The sequence below is a fragment of the Eleginops maclovinus genome, chromosome 12 (genome assembly GCF_036324505.1).
Source record: "Eleginops maclovinus isolate JMC-PN-2008 ecotype Puerto Natales chromosome 12, JC_Emac_rtc_rv5, whole genome shotgun sequence".
Classification (NCBI taxonomy): domain Eukaryota; kingdom Metazoa; phylum Chordata; class Actinopteri; order Perciformes; family Eleginopidae; genus Eleginops; species Eleginops maclovinus.
Window position 1 is genome coordinate 2,165,842 of NC_086360.1, and position 26,720 is coordinate 2,192,561.

Below are 26,720 nucleotides of genomic sequence, written 5' to 3' on the forward strand. Positions count from 1 at the left end.
TCAGATTGGAGTTGAATTGAGCTGTCAGACCTTTTTTCCCATTAAAGTCAAATCAATAACAAACAACTTTGATGGCTCAGTGAGAAGAATGTGATAATGGAATTTTGATTTGCTTTTCTTGGTCAGGATTCCCTAAGTATTCCTTGTCCATGAGGATTTGTCTGGCAGGCAAATTGCCCAAACATATAGACTGGTGAAAGTCAGTTTCACGTTAAATATCACACCTTCCAGATGTCTGATCCTGTACGGTTTTAAATTACAGTTAGAAACCATGTATAGGGAAGTGACGCCACACAGATCCAAACAAAATGTTGATTCATGTTGAGATTTATCTAGGTTTAAGAATGTGTAGGAAACATTAAGTATAATGTGTTCTAAGTTCACAGCTCAACAGAATATAACTGGTTTAGTGGATTTGACCCATTACAACTGTAAATGAAACATACTTCCACATGTTTTGTTGAAATCCCCCATGCTGATTGACATTGCACCATGCAGCTGATGAGGCATGCTGTGATCTACATTTTTGCATATCTTCTATGAGGCTTTAAAAATGATTGCTTGACTTTTTCTTTAAATCAAATATAGCTTCTCAGTTGCTTTAAATGTTAAACACCAGCAGCCTAGGACATTACTAACTGTACTCCTGTCTTTGTAATTGATTGTGCAGCATGTAGCTATTTGTGGGTATAGGTGAATGACAGACCACGTGCATATTTGCGCAGTTGTGCAAGTGTGTGTGTGTGTGTGTGTGTGTGTGTGCGTGTGTTTGTGTGTGTGTGTGTGTGTTTGCCCCTCAGCTCTCCATCCCCATCTCTTTCTGACTGTGGTCTGTCTTACTCTCTGCACTGTCACTGATAGCACATGTAGGTGAATGCTTTCTGTGTCCAGGGGAGCTCAACTCTAACACCAACATCCCATAGCATTGTGTATGCCTCTCGTGGTGCCATTAGTCCTACATGAACACAGTCTTGCTTCTAAGGCTGCCCAGGCTTGGTGGAATACACACTCTTTATGCAACCTGCCACATTACAAGTAGAGCATACTTTCAACTCCAAGTTGATGATTGCTAGGATAGCACCCAGAGTCGAGCTCCTGCGACTGTCCAGGCAAATTCATGGTTATGCGTTACATGCCTACTCTCACCTTTCTTTCGGTCAATGTCAGTCTTGCACCAGTGCACTTGACTTGCAGTGTAGTGCATACTGTAGCAAATAGCAGTGAATGTGAATGTCTAGTTTGTCTCCTCTGTACGTACTTGTAGAGGGCTAGGTAGAAGGCTTTTTGTGTGCTGTCTCAGTAACGTTTTATCCATTGCCAATCCTGCACACATTCAACCAAATTTAGCAAGGCACCTTTAAGGTCTGCTAACAGCGAATCCATGGAGGGGATGGAATGGCAGCAGCACACAGATTGCTTTCTCTGGGTGAGCTCTGTATGTTCTGCTGGGGCTGTCTGCTATCACTCTGATCTAAAGTCTCTGTCACCACTCGTCTCCTCTCCTCAGCGCCTTGTCAAAATGAACATGCCCATCGCCGAGGACAACAGCGTCCACTTCACCTCAACCCTGATGGCCCTCATCCGCACTGCCCTGGAGATCAAACTGGCCTCAGGTTAGAAAACCACACCGTCAACAAACAAAAAAAGGGAATAAACATGACTAGAATAGAGAATTGTATGATGGCCTCTCTGGTTTCCATCTCGAGATAAGCCTCCCTCTAACCTTTGGTTTGTGAAAAAAAGGCTGTGTTCTAGCTGAAAGGAAATACAGCCATGAACATTTCAGAGTTTCCATGCCAGCAGACCAACAAGTCTGAACACACAGCACTTTCAGCTGACCTCTGTTTCCATTCATCTGTTTAATGCACATTAGAAGTTAAACGGCAAGAAATATCAATGGGACGCAAACCGGGCTTGGCAGGTCAGGCTTTTAGCCAATCTATATCACACTGTAGCGATCCTTAACATTTTAAAGAAACTCAAGCCAATAAGGAGGTGCTTGAATTGGGGTCATTTCTTCTTCTCTCATTTCAGACCAATTGAGTATTTTTCGTGTTGTTTTGTTCTTACACTGTTCTGAACAGTGAGAGTTCTGTTGTGTAACCCTGCTGTTGTGGTCGGGTCAGATCTGACCGATTTACTACTTCCATCAATCATAAATATAGTGTTTTGCATTTGATTGCTTCAAGGCTTTATGATATCCTCCACAGTAGGCATTTAAACTGCCGCTCACCACTTTCATTACATTTTGAATGTTATCAACTTCGTAACACTTGATGTCCCCAGTTAAAATATATATATATATATATATATATATATAATAGACCGCCATACGAAATGAATGGGTCACCTTAGATTATGTTCATCCGTCAGATACACACACACACACACAAATCAACAAAATGGTTAGTTTGGAACACACATTCAGTGTCTGTTCTTTGAATATTTCCTGTAATTATTGATTCCAACCAATATTCTGAGACATAAATAACATTTAGTGATGATTAATGTTTTCTGTGTTATGTGAGAGCAGTTAAAACAGACGGGTCAAATTTGAAGTGGGGGGAGAAATGAACACAACAGGAGGGGGAATGCCCTTCTTCTTCTAACGCAAATTAACCTTAATTAAATAAACACAATTACAAAACGATGCAAGGGAATTATTGTATGGGTACACCATTGTAGCTAATGATACATTTTATAATATTGGATAAGATCTTAGCTTTTATGGGTTTATTTAACTGCAGGTTCAACATTAAACTAGTGTTATGCGTGAGAAAAAATGCAGGCTTACAACATGAACAGAAAACAGTTACTCTTCCCCATCCAGACCTAAGCCAGTAATACCCAATCTGCAATATGCAGTTACTAAAAGGGAAAAAGGGGTCAACGGGTCAGTGCAGACAAATGCTTTTTGATGTTCCAGAACTACACTGAAAAAACTGAAACGTTAACATTAATTAAATGTATTATGTCAATAGATTTCACATAACTCTATTAGGTTAGTTGAAAGCAATGATATGAAGTTAAAAAATGACAAAATATTAGGTTCATATGATTGCCTTCAAATAACCTAATACTGTTATGTGACATTTTTTGACATAATTCATTTAATTAAACTCAACGTTTCAGTTTTTTAGGTTTGGAAATGAGTAAATGAGACCTCCATCTGCATTCATTGGAAGGCTTCGTGTTGCTGGGCATATCTGCTGTGGTGTGCCTTCACTGCATCTATCTGCAATTCTTATGGAGGTTTCTAATTCCAGACCTCAGGAACGCATCAAGTACTTTCCGTGCTCTGTGTCTTATATATAGTTGGAAGATGGTCACTTTTCTGTCTCTCCTTCCCTCCCTTGTTATATTACAACACAGTATACAGTGCAGTTGATCTATGTGTTTAACATAAAGAGGTTAAAGTCTCTCTGTGTGTATCTCCAGGCATGGTAGCCCAGCGACTCTCTGACACTGAGTTAAAGAAGGAGCTGTCCACAGTGTGGCCCAGCCTCTCTCAGAAGACCATGGATCTGCTGGTGACACCACACACTGGTGAGCCTTTCATCAACATCACACTCTGATCCCTCACACATCTCCTCTTTACGACCTGGAGGCAGAGATCTGTTGGAAGACGCATTGTCTTAGATATAGGCTAAAGTCAGTTTGAACTAAAATGTGTAAGTGTATTTTTACTATGAGCTCTGCAGTTTCACCTCCACCACATCTCACACACAGATCCATGTCCCTACAGTTCTGTCGCTGTTTTTTTCCCCTCAAATCTATTTGAATTGCTTTCTGTGAATTAACCAAACCGCTCTGCACAGAGTGAGAGTTTCATTTACCTCATGTGAACCATAGGCAGAGCACGGGGTGGATAGAAGTGAATGAGTCAGCAGATTTGTTCTCTCATTTTTATTCTTCACTCCTCTCCTCCTTTCTCCATTTTTCTCTCCCCCTCCCTTCTCCCTTGTTCTCCTCTCCTCCCTTGTTCACCTCTCCTCCCTTCTCCCTTTTTCTCTTCTCCTCTCCTCCCCTCCCTTCTCCCTTTTTCTCCTCGCCTCCCTTCTTCTCTTCATCTCTCTTCCCTTCTCCTCCCCTCCATTCTCCCTTGTTCTCGTCTCTTCTCCTCCCCTCCCTTCTCCCTTGTTCTCTTCTCCTCTCCTCCCCTCCCTTCTCCCTTGTTGTCTTCTGTCCTCCCTTCTCCCCTCTACATGTCTCTCACATCATGTCTCCTCTCCCTTCTCCCTTGTACTCCTCTCCTCTCCTCCCTTCTCTCCTCTACATGTCTCTCACCTCATGTCTCCTCTCCTCCTCCCCATCAGCCAATGAGCTGACGGTGGGGAAGGTGTATGCGGCCCTGATGATCTTTGACTACTACAAGCAGAACCGAGCGCGGAGGCTGCAGCTGCAGCAGCAGAAGGGCGCATCAGGCTCACAGGTACAACACACACATGCCTGCATCCTCACACACACATGCACTGAGGCAAACGCATTGGAAGCACAGATGCAAACCTGAATGCATGAGCCCACATATCTTATCCCTGCTTACACTGATACACACTCTGTATGAATGCATGCACACACACACACACACACACACACACACACACACACACACACACACACACACACACACACACACACACACACACACACACACACACACACACACACACACACACACACACACACACACACACATAAAGAAGGAGCCTGTGCTGCCAGCAGCCTTCAGTTGTGGAACACTAATGTAGTGTTTGACTGCAGAGGCACACAGTAAGGTGTTCCCCGCGGAAGTGGAAAGTGGCTCTAAAACGGTTTTCAATTATATACGCACTTTAAAATATTTTCAAGCCAAGTTCCCCCCCACCAGAACAGACCATTGAGCTGCATCTTTTTGGAACATACTCTTTCAATTTAGTGAGAAACATGACCACATCTGTAAGTACTCTAGTTGCCAGCATAGTGACTCTGAAATGTTGAGTCCCCCAAAGTTTGATGATAACAATGTATAGTAGGGGTCCCCAGCACGTAGAAACGGCCAAATGCTAACTTGCATATGTTGGGGAATTTGCACAATTAGCATAAGTTGCTTTAATCAGCATTAATGGCATTTTAGCTTATGTAAACATAAATGGCTTTGCCGATTTGGACAATTTTGGAGTGGTTTTGGGGTTTATTAAATTTCATAATCGACCCAAATGTAATTAAAATCAGCACACAGGGAGTTCAAATATTGTCATTGTGTGGTTAAAATAGACACAGCATCCTCAATTACCCCCAAAACCACTCTGAAATGGTCCAACTTGGCCAAGCCATTTTTTTTTTTTTTTGTCGACATAGGCTATGATGGTAATTCATTTAATAAAATCACACAGCATCAGACTGAGGAACAGCTTCTTTCCGAGAGCTGTGGCCTCCATCACTCCCATTCCTGTCCAACCTCAGATCACATTACAACAACCGTGAACACACAGAAAACACCTCCACCCCTCAAAGACTGCAACCACTACTTGTTAGAAATATTGATTGCTATTTTTGCTTGCATCTTTTGGTTACTATAACCATTTATCAACACACAGTTAGACACACACTACATTTATGCAGTTTTGCACATTGAAGGTTTTTAGACTGTAAGCCTGTTCTGGCTTGAGTTGCCAAATCATTTTTGTTGTACTTGTATAATGACAATAAAGATATATTCTATTATATTCTAACCATCATAGCTTTCTCATCATAACTAACTTATGCTCATTTTGCAAATTGCCCAACATATGCAAGTTAGCATCCGGCATATTCTGTGTGCTGGGGACCCGTACTACACAATTCTCATACAAAACTTTAGGGTACTCAACATTTCTGGGTTCACAACAGGACTCTATGAGCTGTAACTAGGTTAAAAACTAATCAGTATTTTAAGAATAAAACACTTTCAAAGAAACATCTCAGCGACCTCCTTCAGTACACCAATGTCCCCCGAGGGGAACTACATGTAGTGCCTCATTTGAGAAAAACGCTTAGCCGCCGAGGATGATCCTGCATCAGCTGCTGGTCGCTGCTCAGCTTGTACATCTACTCTTCAGGTGCATGTCTGTTTGGGAACACAAAAATACTCATGGATACACACAAATGTACCACGTACAAAGCATGACTGCAAGAAATGAATATTTTGGGCCCAGGTCTCCACATCCGGGTGGCCCTGGCACCCCCATGTCGGACCTGGGTGCGACAAAATATTCTGCCTGCTGCCTCTGGATGTCTTCAGCATGGTGCCATACGTTTCTTCTCCACAGTGCAAGGTCGGGGCTCTGTTTAAGCCACTGCTGCCTCTGACTCACATGCAGGAGAAAGATCTGCCTATGATGCTAAACAGTGTGGAGCCTCCCAGCATGCTACAGTCCAAATCCAAGTCCCAGCCACAGACCAGACCTAGCTCCAACTCCCTCAACAACGGAGGCACACTGTAAGTTTCACGCTTCAGGAAATCAAGCTTTAACACAAGATTACATCCAGAGTAAGAGCCAAGATTGACTTTCAGCACCAGGTCACACTAGGTCAGGTGTAGTTCACTGCCTTCAGGCTTAAGGGGCCACACAAGGAAATGGCATAGTGCAAATGTGTGTGAGGATGAACCTTTTGGTAGAAATCTGTTGAAGTGGAAAAGTTTTCCAGATAAAAGTGACCATCACAAATTGTGTGGCCTCAGTAAATCCAGCAGAATATATAATCGGCATCTGTTTACATGTCCCCACCTTTCCCTACCTGCATGATGGAGAGAGAGACACACCCTGCAAACAGCTGACTGTCTGCTCCTCCAGCAGGACATCAGCAAAACTGATCGGACAGTTTCAGTAATCCTGGGCCTGACTCTGGGTCTATGTCTGGGTTCACTGCACCAAGACAGAATGCTGTAGTCAGGCCCATCAGTATTCTTTAGTGCAGTCAGTATGACAATAAAGTTGGATTTATAAGTTGGAATTTCAAACCTATAGTAAGATCACATTAGCCTTTACAAGAATATTAATGAAGAAGCAAGTACTATTACCAAGTATATCTGGACTATTCACAGTATCAGGTGCCAGGTGAGGTGTGAAGAAAAGATTCAGATGTTTTATTTTCAAGTATTTTATTGAATCTCATACTCTGTAGTTTGAGTATCTGTTTTTATTTTAATTGCATTGTGCTTAATTATTTTTCAAGTGTTAACGTGCTTTTAAAAAATCTATACATTTGAATTGTTTATAGTTTATTCTTTATTTACTTTACATTTTTATAGATTTGTAATATTATGATTGTTACGATGCTGAAATTTGACAACATGCAGGCCAGGACATGAGCACAGCATGAAGACATCATCTTCCTGGGTGATGGAAAAACCCAAGGAAGCGTCCCGAGCTAAGACTAAAAGGACCTTGTCTAGGGGCCCCTCAGAGGACACACCGACCCCTCCCGTCATTGAGGTACTGCAGACCCATATTCCAACGCGTGTTGCATTTGGGAACCTGTACTTTAATCGATATAAATCTCTGTGGCCAGTGGTCAGATTGGGATTTGATATGTGGGGGGGGTGCGGGGGGGTCATTATTATGAGGCCCCAACTGTTCTGTATCAAATGCACACATTGATGCCACTAAATGAGACAGTAAAAATAGAAAGTAATACAAACAGAACCGTCTTTTTAAGAGTAAAGCTAAATTGGAATTTATTGAATTAAAATTATTCATATATAGACAAAGAAAAATCACAGTTATCCAAAATTCAAATTGCCATTTTAGATCAACATTGCTCTGCACTATCCCTAAAATCCCGCTTTGTATCGGTCGGGCGTGCTAGAACAGCCCCGGCCAAATGTAACCCCTGTCTGTGGCTGAGTGAGTACGGGACATCATGACAAACGAAATAATTCAGTTTGGTTTTTTTATTATTACATTTATGTAAATGTGAGAATCTTTACACATCGAGAAAGATCTCTTAACTTAGTGTAAGTCATGTAAGGACTGTGTTTCAAACATGGCAATCAGCACTGTTCTGTGTGTCTCTCATTGTCCTGAAGCTGCAAAGCAAACCAGAACTGATTTGGTACAGGTTTTTTCTATAGTAATATCACTATATTATAAATATGTGTTATCATATTTTTTATTACATATCACCAGGCTTGGGGAATAACAGATTACATGTAACCAGTTTACAGTAATCTGGATACAAAAAAAGCTGTATTCGAAAACAGTTACTTAAAAAAAGAGGTAATCAGATTAAAAAGTGAGATTACTATCAGGATTTCAGTATTACAATACATTTTTAGGTAAAGATACACACAGTATAATACATGTCTTTGTAATGCAGTAGCTGGACCTGCTGGGCTGATTTATTAAACAAATACAGTCTAAGCTTCTGATGAATGTGTGACGCTTAAAGCGCATTTGTAAACTATTACTGTTTCTACATTTTGATATTACATTTTCTAAGGTTACATTCACTTGAGTAAAAGCATCTTATTGTTATTTATTTCCTCTTGTTTTTAATGCATTACATTACAGATTACTATAGTTTTATATTTTGATACTCAAAGGCCTTGCAGCATGACCTTTCCTGGTATGCTATTTGCAACATCTGCAGTTTGCATTCAGACTTTTAGTGTTAAACCAAAGAAATGGGGGCAGCAGATTAGTGTGTATGAAGTGTGTATGAAGTATGGCATTCATCTGCTGCTGCGTTCTCAGCACCTGTCTGTGTGACAGCAGTAACCCTGCCACGGTGAGAAGTATAACTGAACCAAACGATGACTCTGTGAAACCCCTGGTGAATGTCTCTTTGTGAGATTGGTACACAGCGCGTGTGAAAGGTGCATTATACAGAATGTACCACAGTCACCACGGCTTTATTTGCTGCTGGTGACCAAGACAATTTTTGGAATAGCAAATTTAATTTGAAAATGTAAGGTAAAATAAAAAGGAACCACACACCTTATGATGCTAATTTTGTTTGTGTGTGTGCCCGGCCAGGAGTCTGTGGAGATGAGGAAGATGGAGACCAGTGCCAGCAGCACACTCCCGGTCCCTGGCTGCAGTCTGGAGAACCAGGCCCGAGCGGCTTCCATGCCTCGCCTCAACGCTGAGCTGCAGGTAACTCTCCTCCAGCTGTGGCCTTTAAAGGGCCCATAGATTGTATTATTATTATCATGATTATTATTGCTTTGACTAATCGTTATTTTTTACCTACTGGGGATACGGGTAACCCTAAGGGTGCTAAAGGCGATTGCAGGGGGTCCGTAGAAAGATTAGGGATTGCAATTTATTTCCAAACATAAAACATTTTAAAATAAAAAAATATAACATTGTAACACCACTGTAGTTAAAATGATAAGATAAGATAAGAATGACTTTATTATTCCCAAACTGGGACATTTTTGTGTTGCAGCAACATAAAACAATACGAGGCATAGCACATAATTAAAAATAAAAAGAAGAAATAATCAATTCTAAAGTTCCTGTTCACGTAGTTCACGTAGTTCACGTTCACGCTGCAGAGGAGCGCATAGCAATTAGATAACATTATCAGTGGGGGTAAGAATGGAAGCAGGGATAAATACCGGTACCATCGCTGCAGAACCGGGTTTAGGAGAGCCCAGTAAAAAAAAGAAAGAGCCAAGACCAAAGACAGGCAGTCCGGTGAGGAATACATTTCTAATGGATTTACCTCTGAGGATCCACCGCAGCCACAGTGTTTTATTTTGAGAAAATAAATAAATAATAATGAGAGAGTTATATAACACTAAAATAGGCACAACAAAACAAACAGACATACTGTCAGGGTTTGGCAGGAAGTTGGACCCAAGGGCAGTAAAATAAAAAATATGGCAGGAAGACTTGACAAAAAGCAAGTTTTTATTTGCGAAAGCTGATAAACAAAGAAAAGCTGAACATGAACAAACCAGGGAGCACGAGGAACAAAATCAGGACCCCTGATGTGAGATGCTGCTGAATAGTGCAAGCAGCTATTATTAATTAATAATAATGGTTTTAATATGTTACATTTTGAGCATTGTTTTTGACCCTGCATGTATTGTTGTTCATAGTTTTTTTGAATAATTATCCCTGCACCACACACACACCTCTGATCTTCCCTTGCAAACTAAAACACACTAACGCTTGGGTGAGATCATAACAACCGTCACAGAAGTATTTCAAGAAGAAACACATCACTATTTATCATGTTATGGCTGAAAAAACTCAACATCATTCTTTTTTCTAGATCCTTTTAAATAAAATCAGGTCCTCATTTCCTGGGCGATGCTGATCGATTCCTGCATTCAAGGTGCTTTCCTTTCACAGCCCTGACTGGGAGAGCCCTCTCTCTGCAGACACAAAGTAATCTGATTAGATCCTGGCAGGCCGCCAGCTATCTGCCCAGTATCTTCTTTCTCCTGCTGCCATCAGAATGATGATCGGAGCTCCAAATGGCTTTCGGCCCTGAGATTCACTGGGAGAGGAAGGGGGTAATTTGGTTACCGTAGAGGAAAGGCAATCTGGAGAAAGGGATTAATGAAGGATGTGAGGAACCAGGGCGGAAGGTTGCCTTGTTGACTGGCTGTCTTATTTTTCTCACCTCTTAGAATAACGGGCAGGAAATCCTCACGCTAATTCAATTATTACCAGACACTTCCTAATGCAGGAGTTTATTGGGAACCATCCCAATTTCTTCTTTGTGTGGGCGTGACATGCTTAACCTCAGAGAGACCCTTAGTTTTCCTGCTGTGCTCAAAGTGATGATTGAAGTCCACAATCACTTCGTTTCAGCTGCCGGTGAGGAACATCTGCCTTCCGGTTTAAAAAAGTATATACAGAGCCCCATTGTAATTATCAGGGGGTGCTCTTGCCGGCCCTCACGGACTCCTATCCTAACCATGGCAGGACAGAACAGCAGGATATAAGGCTTATGGCTGAATTGGGGGCTTAGAGTGGGTGACAGGTAATGGTGTGGAGCTCTTCTTACAGGTTGAATTGCACTCGGATCCAAAAACCTTTTAATACTCGTGTTCTGGCTATGAGCTATTGCCGCTCACATCAATTCTGCTCCAGCGTTTGATAAGCCTCTGATGTATGCGGCTGCATCTCTTGGTGCTGGCTGTGTAAATGGTTGAGCTGAAGGAAAGGCTACGAACAGGCCCTGGAGCGGCCTCTGTGGAATGGGTGAGGGAGATGAATATCTCCGCTGCTCTCTGTATTTTCACTAAGTTCACCCCCCTTCTCCGCCTCTTCTGCCCTTACGTCCGCCCTTATTCTGCTAGCTGCGGTTCTGGTTGGTTGCTTCCAGTTCAGAGGATGATGGTAATAGACTTGAGTTCTCATTGGTCCCTCTTCTTTAGAGAACCCCAGGAAATGATGAATACATGGATCATGTTAAAATCAATAGGCACACAATGACTCTAAATAATAATGATCAGGCCACCAAACGCAGATTCAAACTGAAGTAACCAGCCTGTTTTGCAAATGTAAGAAGTAGAGAGTACAGGTATTTGTTTTCGAAATGTAAGAAGTAAAAAGTCGTCAGTAAAATAAGTAGTGGAGTAAATACCAGAAAAATGTACTTAAGTTCAGTAACAAAGTGTTTGTACTCCACTACTTCCCACCTGTGTCTTTTGAGTATGCCATAACCTTTCCTCTAACCCTGGGCAACTCCAGAATGTCCTCTCTTGGAGTTTGGTTCCAGACACAATGGTGTCCTGACTTTATTTAGTTAGTACTGCTCAACCTCCCTCACTACTCTGCTCAGCATGACGCTCGCTGGCAGCTCCTCTCCCAGTTCTGGCTTCTGGTTTGTCAGTTTGGGGTAAAGTGCAGAGCTCCTTTTTGGCCCATTCACATGCCCTGGGGCACCCGGGCAGGAAGTCATTCCCCTGGAAACTCCCTGGTTCACAGAGATTCAGCATGATTACTCTGCTCCATGTTTACTAATCAGTAATCAAACAGTCTAAAGTGAATGGGTTGTCCAAACACATTAACAGTACATTTATTATTTGCTATATAGTGTACATTTTGCTGCTATAAATGCAGGACCTTCATTTGAAGAATGATTTATGAACACTTAAATTTATATTTTTGGATTATGAACTTATACATAAAGCCACTGTGTGTGGGCTATATCAAATGTCTGACACACAACAAGTCCTGAATCAAAAAGATGATAATTTTAGACAATGATTTACAAATACCTGCTCTGTACTAACTACAATCAGAGCATGCTTTAGAGGACATTCCCCCTCACAAATGAATCTATGGCTTGCTTAATAGATCAATACAGAGTGGCTTTCTGTAAAGGATTTGGACATGTCTGACACAGTAAACTGTAGCTGTTGTTGATCCTGGCTGATGTTCCACTTGCTCTGACATTCTTTCTCTGTGTCTGTCTGCACTTTATCTCTGTTCTGCCCAACAGCGGAGCCACTCACGCCACTCTCCAGGGATCCAGCTGGCTGTATGTACACACCGCCACACATCATGCCACACACTTTGAATTTGTAGCGATTTCTCTGGTCAGGTGAACTCTTAAAAGCATAACAGCAGGACGGCACATGTCGTGTGAGAGGACCAGGTCAGCTCCTCACTACAGACAGCTGATTGAAAAGCCGCCAACCTAAATTCCCTTTGTTAATAATAATAATAGATTTTATTTGTAAAGCACCTTTCATTAATAAGGGACATAACAAAACAATTAATAGAAGGCTTTTTTTTAAAGAAAGGTTTTTAGGCCCTTCTTGAATGTGTCAGTGGCCTGTGGTTTCCTCAACTGTAAGTGCTTAAAACATTTTTTCTGGTTCACACAGAAATAAATAAGGGTTACAGTGATTGGATGTAATTGTAGAATGTCCTCAAAACATTTTAAAATACAAAAAGATAAAACTTTATTGAGTTTAGATGTCAAAGCATCACAAACTGTAGAGGAAGTATGGTAGAGAAAATAAAATAAATCAATTATAATAAGTGAGTTATATAACACTGAAATAGGCACAGCATTTAAAAAAACAACAAACATACCTTCAGGGTTTGGCAGGAAGTTGGACCCGAGGGCAGTCATAAAAAAAAAGAAGATTATTAGAAGATTTACCAAAAAGGGAGCAACTATCCTGGTAAAATGTTACAAAATAATCCAGAAACGCTCAAAACCTTTTCTGATGTTGTTGGTGGTTTTCCATCAAAAAAAAATTCTAACATCTAGTAAGATTTATTTCTTCTTTTGCAAATACCACAGCAGCTTAAAAACATTGTGACAAAAACAACGTGATTCATCTGAGCTAGTAAGATGTTTTCAAGAGTCTGACTTAACAACATACTTAAGATGCATTGTCTAAAAGGAAGACCCTATATCTCACTGCATTGTTACTTTTTGAGCATGTGTTATAGTGTAAAGAGATATTCTGACTAGATAAACAGACATGGTCAGAGGCACAGAAGATAAGCAATGTACAGCTATTGATGGGGAGCAACAGCAAAATATACGGTATGTTTAAACACCTAAACAGATGTATATCACAGTGTAAACATCACAATATTTCCACCGCTTCATCTTGCTGTCAGACTTTTCCACAGACTGAAGCTGTTATCTCTTCTACTCCCCAGACTTCATTGAGAGAAACAGTTGTTTTACTTCCCTTCAGGTGATGGTTTTCTGCCTCATGTTAGGGAATATTTGCTTAGGTGTTTAACCTTTGACCTAGTTCCTCATTTTCTCCTTCCTGTCTCTATTGCCATGGCATAGGTCTTTGGCCTTCGGGGTGCTGTAATCTCCTTTAAGGAGGGGCAGCTAGGGCGGTTTGTTGATGCCAGTCTATGACCGAGCACAAGCTGACCTGAGATAGTTGATTGTTCAGGGACGTCTAGAAGCCCCTCTTATCTGGAACGTAGGTTCCCTGACGTACATTGTTATATAATGTGCGACTGCTGTAGTTAGATTTAGGATCCATGTTTGTGTAGTCTCGCTAATGAGGAATGTTGATTACACACTCTGAACTAGTTAAAACCTCAGACTGCAGTAGAGATCTTCAGAATTGGTCGGGCAACTGCTCTGTCAGCTCGTGGCTGCAGCAAATGTCTTGTCAATTCTCTGGCCGTTAACTTCAGAATAAACCTTCAGTGTTTGCAATCAAAGTTCCAGCTCTCCCCGTATCTCTCTGAGTCTCCATTGCTCCAGGAGTTTCCATCACACCTCAGCGCTTTAAAGTGAAAATGTTCCAAATATAGCATTCACTTTAACATCAGTGTGTTCTTTCTGTCTGAGGATGGCCCCTGCCCACAGTGCTCAGCTTCCATGCTGGTGCTCCTGTAGGTTCTTCTGTACCCACTTCAGAACATCCACACTTTCCCTGTAATGTTCTAGAACGCGGTGTAGTGTGAAGATGGAGACATAACAACTTGCTGCTGGATGAAAGATGAAAAACCACCTGTAAAAAAATCACATTTACAAAGGAGAGTCTTGCATTGCATTATATCTGTAAAAGCTTTAATATCTGTTTTATTTTATTTATTTATTTTAAACACACACCCCTTTCTGTGACAAAATAGGAACTGTATTGCTGTTTCTTTGAATGCGAGAGACTAAATGTCATTTTTAATGTCCTTGAACTTGTTTTTAAATGATTAGGTGTTCAAAAGATGCTTTTATCCTGGGCTTTGGCTCCAAGAAATGACACCCCTTAGTGGCAGCTGTTAATCTTTAACAGGGGAATCCAAACTGTCAAAATACAGCAGTAGAAAAAAAGAAAGTTGAAGGAAGGAAAGGGAAGGAAGTTTCTCCTGTTTTCTCCTCACTTGTCAAAGCTAGAATTTGGGTCAATTTTAGATTGTTTAAAGAAATGTGATGCCTAGATGATTTTATTTTTACAAAAAAGATGTTTTGTGTTCTGTGGCAGAGGTAACAAATACTGTAAACTTCTATTTGTGAGTGTGTTTTACTTCGATATAGTCTTGGTAGTTTGAAACTACCAGTCTTAAGTATTTATTGTCAGTTTAGATTTTAGAGATATCTTAGAAATGTCTCTCTGTCCCTCAGTCTGTCCCTGATGAGAGCCCTATGAAGCGCTCAGCCTCCACTGTGGCCCCACAGCGGCCCCAGGAGGTCAACCTGAGGGACTACACCCTGGAAAAGCCCAGCCAGGACCGAGTCCACCACCACCACCACCACCGCTGCCACCATCACAGAGACAGGGAAAGAGACAAAGACAGAGAGAGGAGACAGAGGTCTCTGGATACCCCTCTAGGGGGACAACCCCCCGGCTCTGCTGGTAAGCACACACAGTAGAGAGTGCACACACACACACACACACACACACACACACACACACACACACACACACACACACACACACACACACACACACACACACACACACACACACACACACACACACACACACACACTCACTCACACACAACTTTATATTCACAATGTGTTCAGACCGAGCCAGCCTAGACGCTCGGGGCTTTTTGCTCAGCTGAGCTGCTGCTCTGCTACTAGCAACTAGTTACCAGTAAAAAACAATGTTAATAAGTAACCTAATCTGAGTATCCCTATACAAAAGTAATGTAATCTGATTACTTTCTGTTACTTTTGGATTACCTCAATATCAAATGCTAGAAATGACAAGAGAAAATAAATAACAATACGATGTTGTTTACTTCAATGTTACCTCAGAAAAGAAAAAACAGGATCAAAAATGTGTCATTTAAATGTAGGCTAGACCTACAGTATAGGCGAGTTTAGTTTAATATACGAGTTTAAGCAAACACTGTTTGTGTTGTAATAAATCAGGTGTCCACCTACTGCATTAAAAGTAGATATCTGAAAAAGAACAATGCAAGTAGCCTAAAAGGAAACCAACAAGAAAATTTCACTATAATAAATTGATCTTTATTAAAATCAAATAATCCATTAAGTATTGATTATTTATAGTGTTGAGCGTAAGAATAAAAAATAAAGCACAACAATTGTAAAACAATAATCAATAAATGAATATTACATGACATTATAATTAATCTTAATTAATAGTCATGTTTGCTGACAAAAGCAAACATGACTATAGAACAACACACCTTCCATCACTCTTCCCTTCGAGTAAAGTATGTCATAGCACGTCAACAGTGTTCCAGCATGAGGGATAACCTCCCCCCCCCCCCGCTGGTCTGATACAGATCAGCATGTTCACCTGAGTCTGGTTTCACTATGCAGCTCCTCACACGCTCTTCATCGAGGGATAACACACACTGACAGACAGGTAATATACGGGCAGCCTCTCTGTAGGGCAGTCTGAGCTGAAGGGAGGAAAAACCCTCTGTTACAGCCTGGGGGAGGTACTTGTACTTTACTTGAGTATTTTATTCTTTGCTACTTTGTACTTTTACTCCACTACATGTATTTAGTCCCTTTAGTTACTTTCTGATCTGGATTAATGATGGTAAATATGGTCAGCCCTTAAATCAGACTGTAGTTCACCTGCAGTAAATCCAGCAGCTACCCTGCAGTATACAAAGCCATTCAAACTAGCTGCACCTTTACCAGCTCTGAGAACACTTTAATGATCAATCATTATAAAACATATCAGAGATATTATTCTGAAATGGACCAATCAAACAATGACTACTTTTACTGTCGCTACTTTAAGTACATTTTGAAGAGAGTACTTTCTACTTTCACTGGAGGAACATTTTGAATGCAGGACTTTTACTGTGACAGAGTATTCCTACACTCTGGTGCTTCTAATTCTTCTTAAGTAACTGTCTGAGTACTTCTACTACCTCTGGCTATGCTGTTTAGCACAGACACAATATGGCATGTATTGTGTTTTTCTTATATATGTATTGTAATCATTTTGGTGATCCTCTGACCTCTCTTTGGTTGGTTTGGTCACCAAGCTCCTGCAAATATAAAATCAGTCTGAGGTGTGCTTTTGTGCTTTTATGTTAATATTAGCTAATGGTAACTTGCTAACATGCTAAACTGACTGGCCCACATTACAAGCAGAGATCTTGTACATAAGTAAAAGTAGAAGTACCAGAGTGAAAGTCCTGCATTCAAAATGGAAATACTCAAGTAAAAATATCTCAAAATTTGACTTAAGTACAGTATTTGAGTAAATGTACTTAGATACTTCCGCCACTGATGCCCTCGTCTGGGCCTTGCCCTTTTCTATCAAGCATGTCCTCCAGAGTCCACTTGCTCCGCCTCATGCCTCAGATGTAGCCTGTAGTACATGCATTGTCAATACATATTCTGTTCCTCAACACTGACAAGTCAGGGTGTTTGACTTGTCAGTGTTGACACCCTGTCGAACCCTGCCTCTTACTAACTTCAAACAGGGTCCAATACTGTCTTATTTAGGTCCACATGTTTTACCAAAGCAAAGTCTGTGGGTTTGCATATTTTGCCTAACTTCTACCGGTCATATGTACTTTTTATTGTTCATTCATTTGCAATGTCTTATCTATGCTGCTGTGACAATGTGTGGAAACAATTCCTAAATTGGAATCCATAAAGTGTATCTTATGTAACCTTCCTGCAGCAGCACAAGATGAATATTAAACCCTCCCAGCCTCTCAGGAGGACCAGATATGTTCGTGCTGACCCAGTTTTGGCAGGGGGAGCTGACTGTCGCGTTGCCTGGCATTAATACATTGTGTTCAGAATAGTGTGTGGATAGAATTAGAAGGGGAGGTGGAGTTCCTATGTTATAAACTTGTGTTTCCATCACAGGTCTGAATGCTATCACTCTTTGTAATATTTGCTTTGAAGAGAGCCCTTTCAGCTCTGATGAACACAGCAGCTACCCTCAGTGTCCAGATGCTGAATTGCTATGGGACTTTAATGTTAGGTAAATCAAAATGAATATAATAAGACATAACGTCATCAGTGCCTCCCCATCGAGCTCAGCCATCATTCCTTAGCCTTGGAAGAGCAGTCAATAATTATTGGATATTCAAGGCCAAACATATTGCAGGAAAGTCGAGTCCACACCGTACAACACTCAACTTTTGCCTCTTTTTATGTGAAATATTCCATGGGGAAAAGGTCAAAAATGATTTTATGCCACTCTGAGACTGTGGGTGGTTTATTCGAGGTCCTTTTAGTAATATGCTCTTACTGTACAGGCAGCATAGGATAACTCATTTTATTTTTCCAATAAATCTGCTTAATTCTCAATTGTGGTCTTCGTTAAAGAAGACAAAGTGGTGCCAAATCCAATTCTTGGTAGGTACTTGTGGGTTATCTGTCGCCACTTTTTAATTACATTTTCCAAGTTCTTCACAAATACACGTGTGTTATCATGTCGCCATTTTCACAAAAATATGCAATTTGTTTCTTAAATTATTTTAATTTCTCAAAATAACAAACATTAATCCAGACTCATCGATCTCAACCACTATTCCTTCGCCTATCCGATCTTGGTTTGCTCTGGGCTGGCTAGATGTTGACGCAGACCTCTCTCATGTAATTGTTCCAGTCGATCACACAGTTGTTCCCAATTCTCAGTTCGGATTCGCACCATGTGACGGAGGATGTTTCAGCACCAGGCGTATAAGAAGCGAAGCGCAGTGACCAATTTAGGGTGTGAGTTTGACAGCCGGTTCGCAGTGCGGAGTCCAGTTTGCTGCTTGCAGTTCTTACAGTGGCAAAAACAAAAAGTGGTGACAGATAACCCACAAGTACCCAATTCTTTAAAATAAAATTAATTTTGAAACAACATTCACCCAGAAATCCTGAATATGCACAGTATCAACAAAAAAAAAAACGACCCACTTCCGTAATGCACTTCACACATAAAGCTGATTTCTTTGTGTCCTGTCAACTATTCCTGAGTTGAGGTAATATCTGAAGACAATGTAACGCCCTAGATTGTAGCGCCTTTGTTTTATTAAATATAGATATGTTATTGGGGTTCTCAAATATTTGTCCTTGTATCTTCATCTATCTCTACCCTAAGGTCTTGAGCCAACGTTTGCAAGGATCAGCTTTTCAGGATTTACATCGAGCCTCAGCCCCGCCTCACTGCAGCTACGTAAAAAATGAAGAGACCACTCCAAGTTTTTCTTACATTTTTATCTTCACATGTATGGCATTCATTCCAGTATCTGTTTAATTTCAACACAGAGACATTTTGTCAGTAGTTTATAGAATACAATAAAATAATAATAATAATAATAATTTCACTCAAAGACAAACCTATGAATAATAAAACAAGAGGAAATGATAATGCTTAAGTGGTCTCTTCATTTTTTCGGCGGCTGTATACTGATTGCCATGTACTCAGGGGTGATTCTGGGGGGGGGGGGGGGGGGGGCAACAGGGGCAGTGTAACACTGACATGGAACCCCCGTGTGGCCCCCCTCCCAAAGAAAAGTTTATAATATTACTATTTATTGACTATAGAAGTGGCGTGATAAGCGGAAATAATGTAACTTGGCATTGTTATCGGACCCCTTAAAATTGTAATAAAACAAGGATTGTAAATTTTAAAAAAGAACTAATGAACCGTGCTGATACTGAAACAACCTTAACTTAAAGTCTCTGAAATAAATACCGTACAGACATACCAATTACTGTGTTTTATGTTTATTTCACGCAATCACTTTATACTGTCTTTGGCCCCTCTCATAAAATAACTGGTCCCAGCCTGGTCCCCCCAGTAAAATTGGTCTAGAACCGCCTCTGCATGTACTGTAATGTTATTAAATAAATGTTCAGTGGGTATTACTTCCAGATTAAATGTATACTTCGTTTGATTTCGTATAGAATGTCTTACTTGCAGGAACCTCAAAAAGTGCGCCTAATCTCATTTTTAAAGTGAAGACAGTAAAGGTACGATGGCCAATTAAATGAACAAAATGCATGACCTTGCTCTATTGACCTCTTCAGGTGCAGCAGGAGAGCTGGAGTCTGACCCGGCGGCCTCCAGGGAGCGAGCCCACGACCGCGGCCGCTCCCACGACAGGAAGCACCACTCCTCCGCTGACAAGCAGCGCTACTACTCCTGCGACCGCTACTGCAGCCGGGAACACTGCCACACTAAGTCTGCCACCACTAGCTGTGCCGCCTCCCCCAGCGAGGGGCAGGACACCAGCAACAAGCAGGTGGGGTGGGGGCATCAGCTTGGAGAGTATGGACAAACAAGGTGATAGACATGCATTACACCAGGGGGAGGGGAGTTCCTCTTCACTGCTCCCCCTCAGAAAGGGAGGAAACTCCACTAGAGTAGATCGAAAAACACTTGCAAGTATTAAATCTATTGCAGCTGCTCGGAATATAAATTAGAAAAATATTGATTCACACATGTGTGGAACCTGATCAAAATTACTTGAGTAAAAGTAGAAGTGCTCAGATCTTGTACTTGAGTAAAAGTAGAAGTACTCAGATCTTGTACTTGAGTAAAAGTAGAAGTACTCAGATCTTGTACTTGAGTAAAAGTAGAAGTACTCAGATCTTGTACTTGAGTAAAAGTAGAAGTACTCAGATCTTGTACTTGAGTAAAGTAGAAGTACTCAGATCTTGTACTTGAGTAAAAGTAGAAGTACTCAGATCTTGTACTTGAGTAAAAGTAGAAGTACTCAGATCTTGAGTAAAAGTAGAAGTGCTCAGATCTTGTACTTGAGTAAAAGTAGAAGTACTCAGATCTTGTACTTGAGTAAAAGTAGAAGTACTCAGATCTTGTACTTGAGTAAAAGTAGAAGTACTCAGATCTTGTACTTGAGTAAAAGTAGAAGTACTCAGATCTTGTACTTGAGTAAAGTAGAAGTACTCAGGTCTTGTACTTGAGTAAAAGTAGAAGTACTCAGGTCTTGTACTTGAGTAAAAGTAGAAGTACTCAGGTCTTGTACTTGAGTAAAAGTAGAAGTACTCAGGTCTTGCACTTGAGTAAAAGTAGAAGTACCAGAGTGTAGGAATACTCTGTCACAGTAAAAGTCCTGCATTCAAAATGTTCCTCCAGTGAAAGTAGAAAGTATTCTCAGTAGGGCTGTCAGTTAAAGGCGTTATTAACGGCGTTAACGCACCTTCCTTTTAACGGAACCAAGCATAGCGCTGATTCAGAGACCCCACAGAGGACAGCATAATAGCTAAATGGTGGCTACAGACTGTAGGTCAGTGAACACTGTGCAGGATGAGGCTCTGCTAGAGTCAAAACGACCTTCTTAGAGCCTTGGAGAGCCGACACTGTAAAAAAGATTCATAACTTCCTCGCAGATTGTTGCAATAACAATGATGTTACTGTCTTGAATAAATATAATTACATTATTAATAATTATAACATTACAACTTATAATAAAGAAACACTGTTTATTTATTATAAACATAATTTACGATTAATTATAAAGCAATCATATTTATCCACCTACAAAACTAGAAAATATCCTTTTTAAAAAGGTACATTTAGAACAGATAAATAAAGTGCGATTAACTATTTTAATCGACTGACAGCCCCAATTCTCATCTAAATGTACTTAAAGTAGCGACAGTAAAAGTAGTCATTGTTTGATTGGTCCATTTCAGAATAATATCTCTGATATGTTTTATAATTATTGATCATTAAAGTGTTCTCAGAGCTGGTAAAGGTGCAGCTAGTTTGAATGGCTTTGTATACTGCAGGGTAGCTGCTGAATTTACTGCAGGTGAACTAAAGTCTGATTTAAGGGCTGATCATATTTACCATCATTCATTAATATAGTATTTAATTAAATGTACTTAGTTAGTTTACACCACTGCTGACACTGACTGATGATGATGATCCACAGCAGAGTGCTGGATGTGGAGGAGGAAGTGTAGGAGACAGAATAATACTGATGGAAGTATGACTGCGCTCTGGCTGCATGCTCTGCTGCTTCCTGTTCTCTCTCAGTCTCTCATGGCGTTCCCTTCTTTTCCCCTCTTTCTCTTTTCATCATTTCCATCTGATTTGTCTTTTACCTTTCCACAAGTCCTTTTCTTTCCTTCTATCTTCTCGTGATTTTCTCCGTCATTGTTCGTGTCATCACATTTTGGTGTTTTTCCTTTCCTTCTTCCGGCCCCCACGGCCCTGTCCCTTTCCTCTCTTACTTTATTTCCTCATCGTTCTATCACTTCAAATTGCTTGTTCAATTTTCATCTAGGGCAGTGGTTGGGATAAAGGCGGCCCAGTGGCACTGAGTTCCAGTTCTAGAACGTCAAGCCGTGGACGTCGGCTGCTCCCACAGACTCCCCTCACCCCGCGGCCCGGGGTGGCTTACAAGACTGCCGACTCCTCTCCTGTGCACTTTGTGTCCGGCCAGGCCTCTCTGAGTCCCGGCCGGCTGAGCCGCGGCCTGTCGGAGCACAACGCCCTGCGGCACAGCGGCTCCCACCACCTCCCCTGCCCCGTCACTCGTATCAGCTCTGAGCCATTCCTGGGACGGGGCCACAGCGAGGCCCCGGGCAACCTCTATGGCAGCCTCCGGGACCAGCTGGACGTCTTTCAGGATGCGGTTTCACGGTCGCCCAGCCCCCGTGCCGGACGCTCATCTCGGACCGCACTTCCTCGCATCATAGGAGACGCACTTCCTGCTCCGCAGCAGAACCTTGCGGTGCCCAACGGGTTCCACTTCAGCTCCGGGGGCAGCAGCAGCCCTGGCTCTGGGGTCAGTGCCCCCAGATATTACCAGGAGGCAGAGGAGGACGAATGGTGCTAGCATGGCTTTAACCCTTCTGAATGCATCTTTGAGGAGCTGTGATGAGTTTTATCATCTTCTTTGAAGGTTTGAGTTTACATTGTCGATGTGTGTGTTCCATGCTGTGTTTTGATCCTAACTGAGAGCAAAGGGGAGGGAGAACACCCACACCGGGGGAAAGCTTAGAATATTTGAATGTGAACAAAAAAGTGTCCTCTTTATGAAAAGACACATGAAAGAGTAGGCTTTATATGGGATGTCTTACAGCAGCTGTCCTCGCTTTGGCTTCAGTGTTCTGTCGACACCGCCATATTGACCCTATTGAAGAGAAACACAGACTGTAAAGAACAGACCGGAGGATTCAAATAAACTACCAGACCTGCTGATGGCTTTCATATCTGCAAAAGTGATGATGAATACTTTGCTCATGTGTGTGTGATAACTGAGTAGCAAAGACACGTGCCTCATTTGGCCTAATTTTACAAACGGCAATGTTCCAAAACCTAAAACTGCATTATTATTTGGGGGTAGCACAACAACCTGTGAATACAACATAGACATATAGTTATGGTTTTATAAAGTTTACAAGCTTAAAGCGTGACTGTGGCAGGGAGCTCCATGAGGTTATTGCTGCTCATGACTGTAGATCAGGGGGGTCCAAACTTATTGCAATGAGGGCCACATACAGCAAAACATATGAAGGGCTGGGCCCCTCACTTAAGGAGAGGTAAGTTATAAGTTAGCAAAATCAATTCAATGTAGCTAAATGATGCTTGATACTTGCTTTAAGAAAAGAAAACACCCTACATCAAACCTCTCCATAGGGTTTACTTTATATATTTAGAAGCTCATCCCTTTAAAACAGAAGCCTCTGATTGCTTATAATAAGAGGAAATAGGAAGGGTATATGTCAAGCTTTTTATTTACAATATAAGTTATCAACTAAGATTTGTTAGAACATGTTTTCATCTTTAATTGATGGAATTTATTTTGGGCTTATTAACACATGAATACTACTGTGTTATATCTGTTTACATGTATATTTAAGAAGTACAGTATAAGACAAGCACAAATTTCATTATACTTTGTAAATTGACTGAGGGCCGTAGTTTGGACACCCCTGCTGTGGATCGCTGCTTACACACAGTGTTAGAACATGTGGCGCAGCATCACAAACAGCATCATGGGAGAGACACAACGTTTGCATTATAATATAAATATGTCTAAATTCTCACAGAATCTATCCACAGGTTAGAAGTCACCTCATCAAACTTCAAAATGACAGCCAATAGCACAACACATGGAACAGGCTTCAAGCTATAGTAGTATTGATTCTATCTGCAGGCCTGGAAGCATCTGAGAGTGAATATGGGGGTTTCAGCATAAAGAAATGGAGCTGCAAGTGATGGAAGCAGGACAACATGAGTAACTGAGTGAGTGAAAGCATGGCAGTGTACAAACAGCTGTGTTGTTCTTTAGTTTAGGACTTTACCATTCCATGATGACGCCTAATCCTTTGTGACATTCCCTTTGGGTCAGTGGAGCAGACAGGCGCCGTCGTACAGGCGGCGCCGATTGTTTTGTCCGTCAAAGAGACGCTTCGTACATGACGGACTGTTTGTTTTCTATAAAAATGTCCTTGTGGATTTTATTTTATTTCTTTTGCATTGTGGACATTTTTTTATATGACATGAAAAACAAAGGTTAATGTGAACTGCTTGCCATTGTTTCAGGTGTAATGTTTCTTACAGACTTCTTTGCAATGTTTTAAGACAAAGTGCCTATCCTTCTAGATATACTGTAGAAAAAAAAAGATGCAATGTCAACTGTTTTCAAATGCATCCTCACTGGAGTAGATTCATTCTTTATGTAGCAGTGCAGGAAAACATGTTGTACAGAAAGCCTTATCTGCAAGAACAGAAGTCTACCTGCTGTGTGCTTAAAGGGCAGGAATGGAGAAAATGGAAGAAGATTGTTTTTCTTGCTTTTGATAAACCACAAAATCATGTTCGGAGGGGGAGGAGGAGCAAGAGTCAGCTTTGTGGAAACATTATGCGTGCATTCAACACTTTAAACTACAGTGTAACGGGCCAGTAACACACTGGGAGAGAGGCCTGGGTCCTGGTGAGCAGGTCAGGGTGTGCTAGCTAAGTGTGTGGGTCAGCTGAGTGTGCATTGTGATTCAGACCCAGAGTAGCAAAGGGGGATCTATGTAGTGTTATTTGAGTCAAGTTGGGCTGTGTGCGTGTGTGTGTGTGTGTGTGTGTGTGTGTGTGTGTGTGTGTGTGTGTGTGTGTGTGTGTGTGTGTGTGTGTGTGTGTGTGTGTGTGTGTGTGTGTGTGTGGATTACAAAATGGCTCAGCTGTTCCATTTGTACTGGAGGTCCTGTTTGTTGTATTTTTTCAAAAACTGGATGTTGTGATGCCCCACTGAGATATTGCAAGCATCAGGCTCTGGTGTCGGTCTAAAGGAGTTCTCCTCGAGCTGCCAGTCTGTAATGTTCCCACGGAGAGGAACCATGACAGAGAGTGACGACCCGCAGCAGAAGAAAACAAACCACAATACAATAGCATCATTAGCTTTGTCCCATTCCATACTGCATACGAAGGCAGTGTGTGTGTGTGTGTGTGTGTTGCATATTCACAGAAAGAAACCTGAAAGATGTGATGATGGGAGTAAATGGACAATACTTTGCACAAGTAACAATGTTCGCCGTCGTTACAAGATGGCACTTTAAATGTAAGGTGCACAGAATAACAAACGGCTTTTGCATATAATATCAATCAACTTTTTAAAATGAACTTCATCAGTATGAATGAACTGACAGTATGAAAATAAAGAAGCAAATGATGGGTGTGTTCAGAGACGAGTCCTAAAGAAGCTGAAGGAGGAACATTGATAAAGAGGTGTTGAGGTGTTGCTTAAGCATAACATTACCTAACGGAACAAAATGATAAACTACATCTATTTCTTTAACATTATCTGCAAAGTAATATAGGGCTGGAGACTGATTTGTGATGTAAGGACTAAATGTAATTGATAAATGAAATGGTAGAAGGCCCAGGCATAAAGACAAAGTGAGTGGAATTTAATACATTTTTCAACGTGTCGGAATGACAAGAATAAAGTTAAAATTGTCAGACTGGAGGAAAAAAGTAGAGCAGAAAGATAATGTTTTTGCATTTTGAGAATAAGTCAAGATATTGAAAATGAACTTCACATTTAAAGATCAAAGTTTAAGTATAAATCACATTTTGAAAGTGTGACATTATTACATCATTTAGAATCACATACTCTTAAAGTATGTGTTCAAATTTTAACTTGATTCTTGCAAAAACTTAAATAAATGGTGCATATTATTTCTTCATGCTTGGCCCTCTTAGTCGTATATGTATGACGTACTGCAGGACCTGGGGCAGGGTAGGACAGTACATTAATGCTCTCTGGTGGACAAATGATGTCAGCCTGTGAGTGGTCCTACTGGCGGACCTGCTCCCGAATGATCACTGCTTCCAGTTTGAAGAGAAATACTTGTAAACTGTCCGATCTCTACATCTGGCAGTCGCAGTAGATGTATACAATTGACGGGCATCACATTCTCTTCTGTGAAATGTATTGCTGCGCTTTCACATCACAGCAATCTGAAGGAAGGAGGGGATTTGAGCCTCTGCAGCAGCTGATTGGCTCGTTGAGAACTGTTGAACCACAGTCACACACTTACAGGGTACACACACCTGAGGACGAGAGAGTAGGGCTATGCAACAAGAGCAACCATCCCCATCCTTTCTGTAGCTTTACATGCTGTCCCTTCAGATCCAGGCCTCAGCATGATTGTGACCAAATGTTTTGTAGAAAATACTCTGAAAAAAACATGCAAACAACGAAGACTTAAAATGAATAAAGGCACAAAGTGTAAACAAGGAACAGATGGAATATTGAGGATTTCAGAAACTTTATACATATATTTGCATGCATAACATTTACCCACTACGACAATATCAAAGGCAAATCTCATTGCTCAGAATGGGGGGGGGTCCTTTTAGATCACAATAAAAGGTTTATTTA

At 41.1% G+C, this 26,720-nt stretch overlaps 1 protein-coding gene across 1 annotated transcript in view; it reads left to right on the forward strand.

The window, feature by feature from the left end:
• cacna1ba (calcium channel, voltage-dependent, N type, alpha 1B subunit, a) overlaps window positions 1–24,923 on the forward strand; it is a 159,061-nt gene extending 134,138 nt beyond the window's left edge. Inside the window, exons 41-49 of the mRNA XM_063896797.1 lie at window positions 1,508–1,613; window positions 3,439–3,546; window positions 4,317–4,432; window positions 6,288–6,457; window positions 7,319–7,454; window positions 8,997–9,116; window positions 15,040–15,271; window positions 19,897–20,111; window positions 22,122–24,923. Of these exons, the coding sequence (XP_063752867.1) occupies window positions 1,508–1,613; window positions 3,439–3,546; window positions 4,317–4,432; window positions 6,288–6,457; window positions 7,319–7,454; window positions 8,997–9,116; window positions 15,040–15,271; window positions 19,897–20,111; window positions 22,122–22,676 (1,758 nt within the window). The 3' untranslated portion in view covers window positions 22,677–24,923. The remainder of the gene's footprint in view (window positions 1–1,507; window positions 1,614–3,438; window positions 3,547–4,316; window positions 4,433–6,287; window positions 6,458–7,318; window positions 7,455–8,996; window positions 9,117–15,039; window positions 15,272–19,896; window positions 20,112–22,121) is intronic.
• The last annotated feature ends 1,797 nt before the right edge of the window (window positions 24,924–26,720 follow it).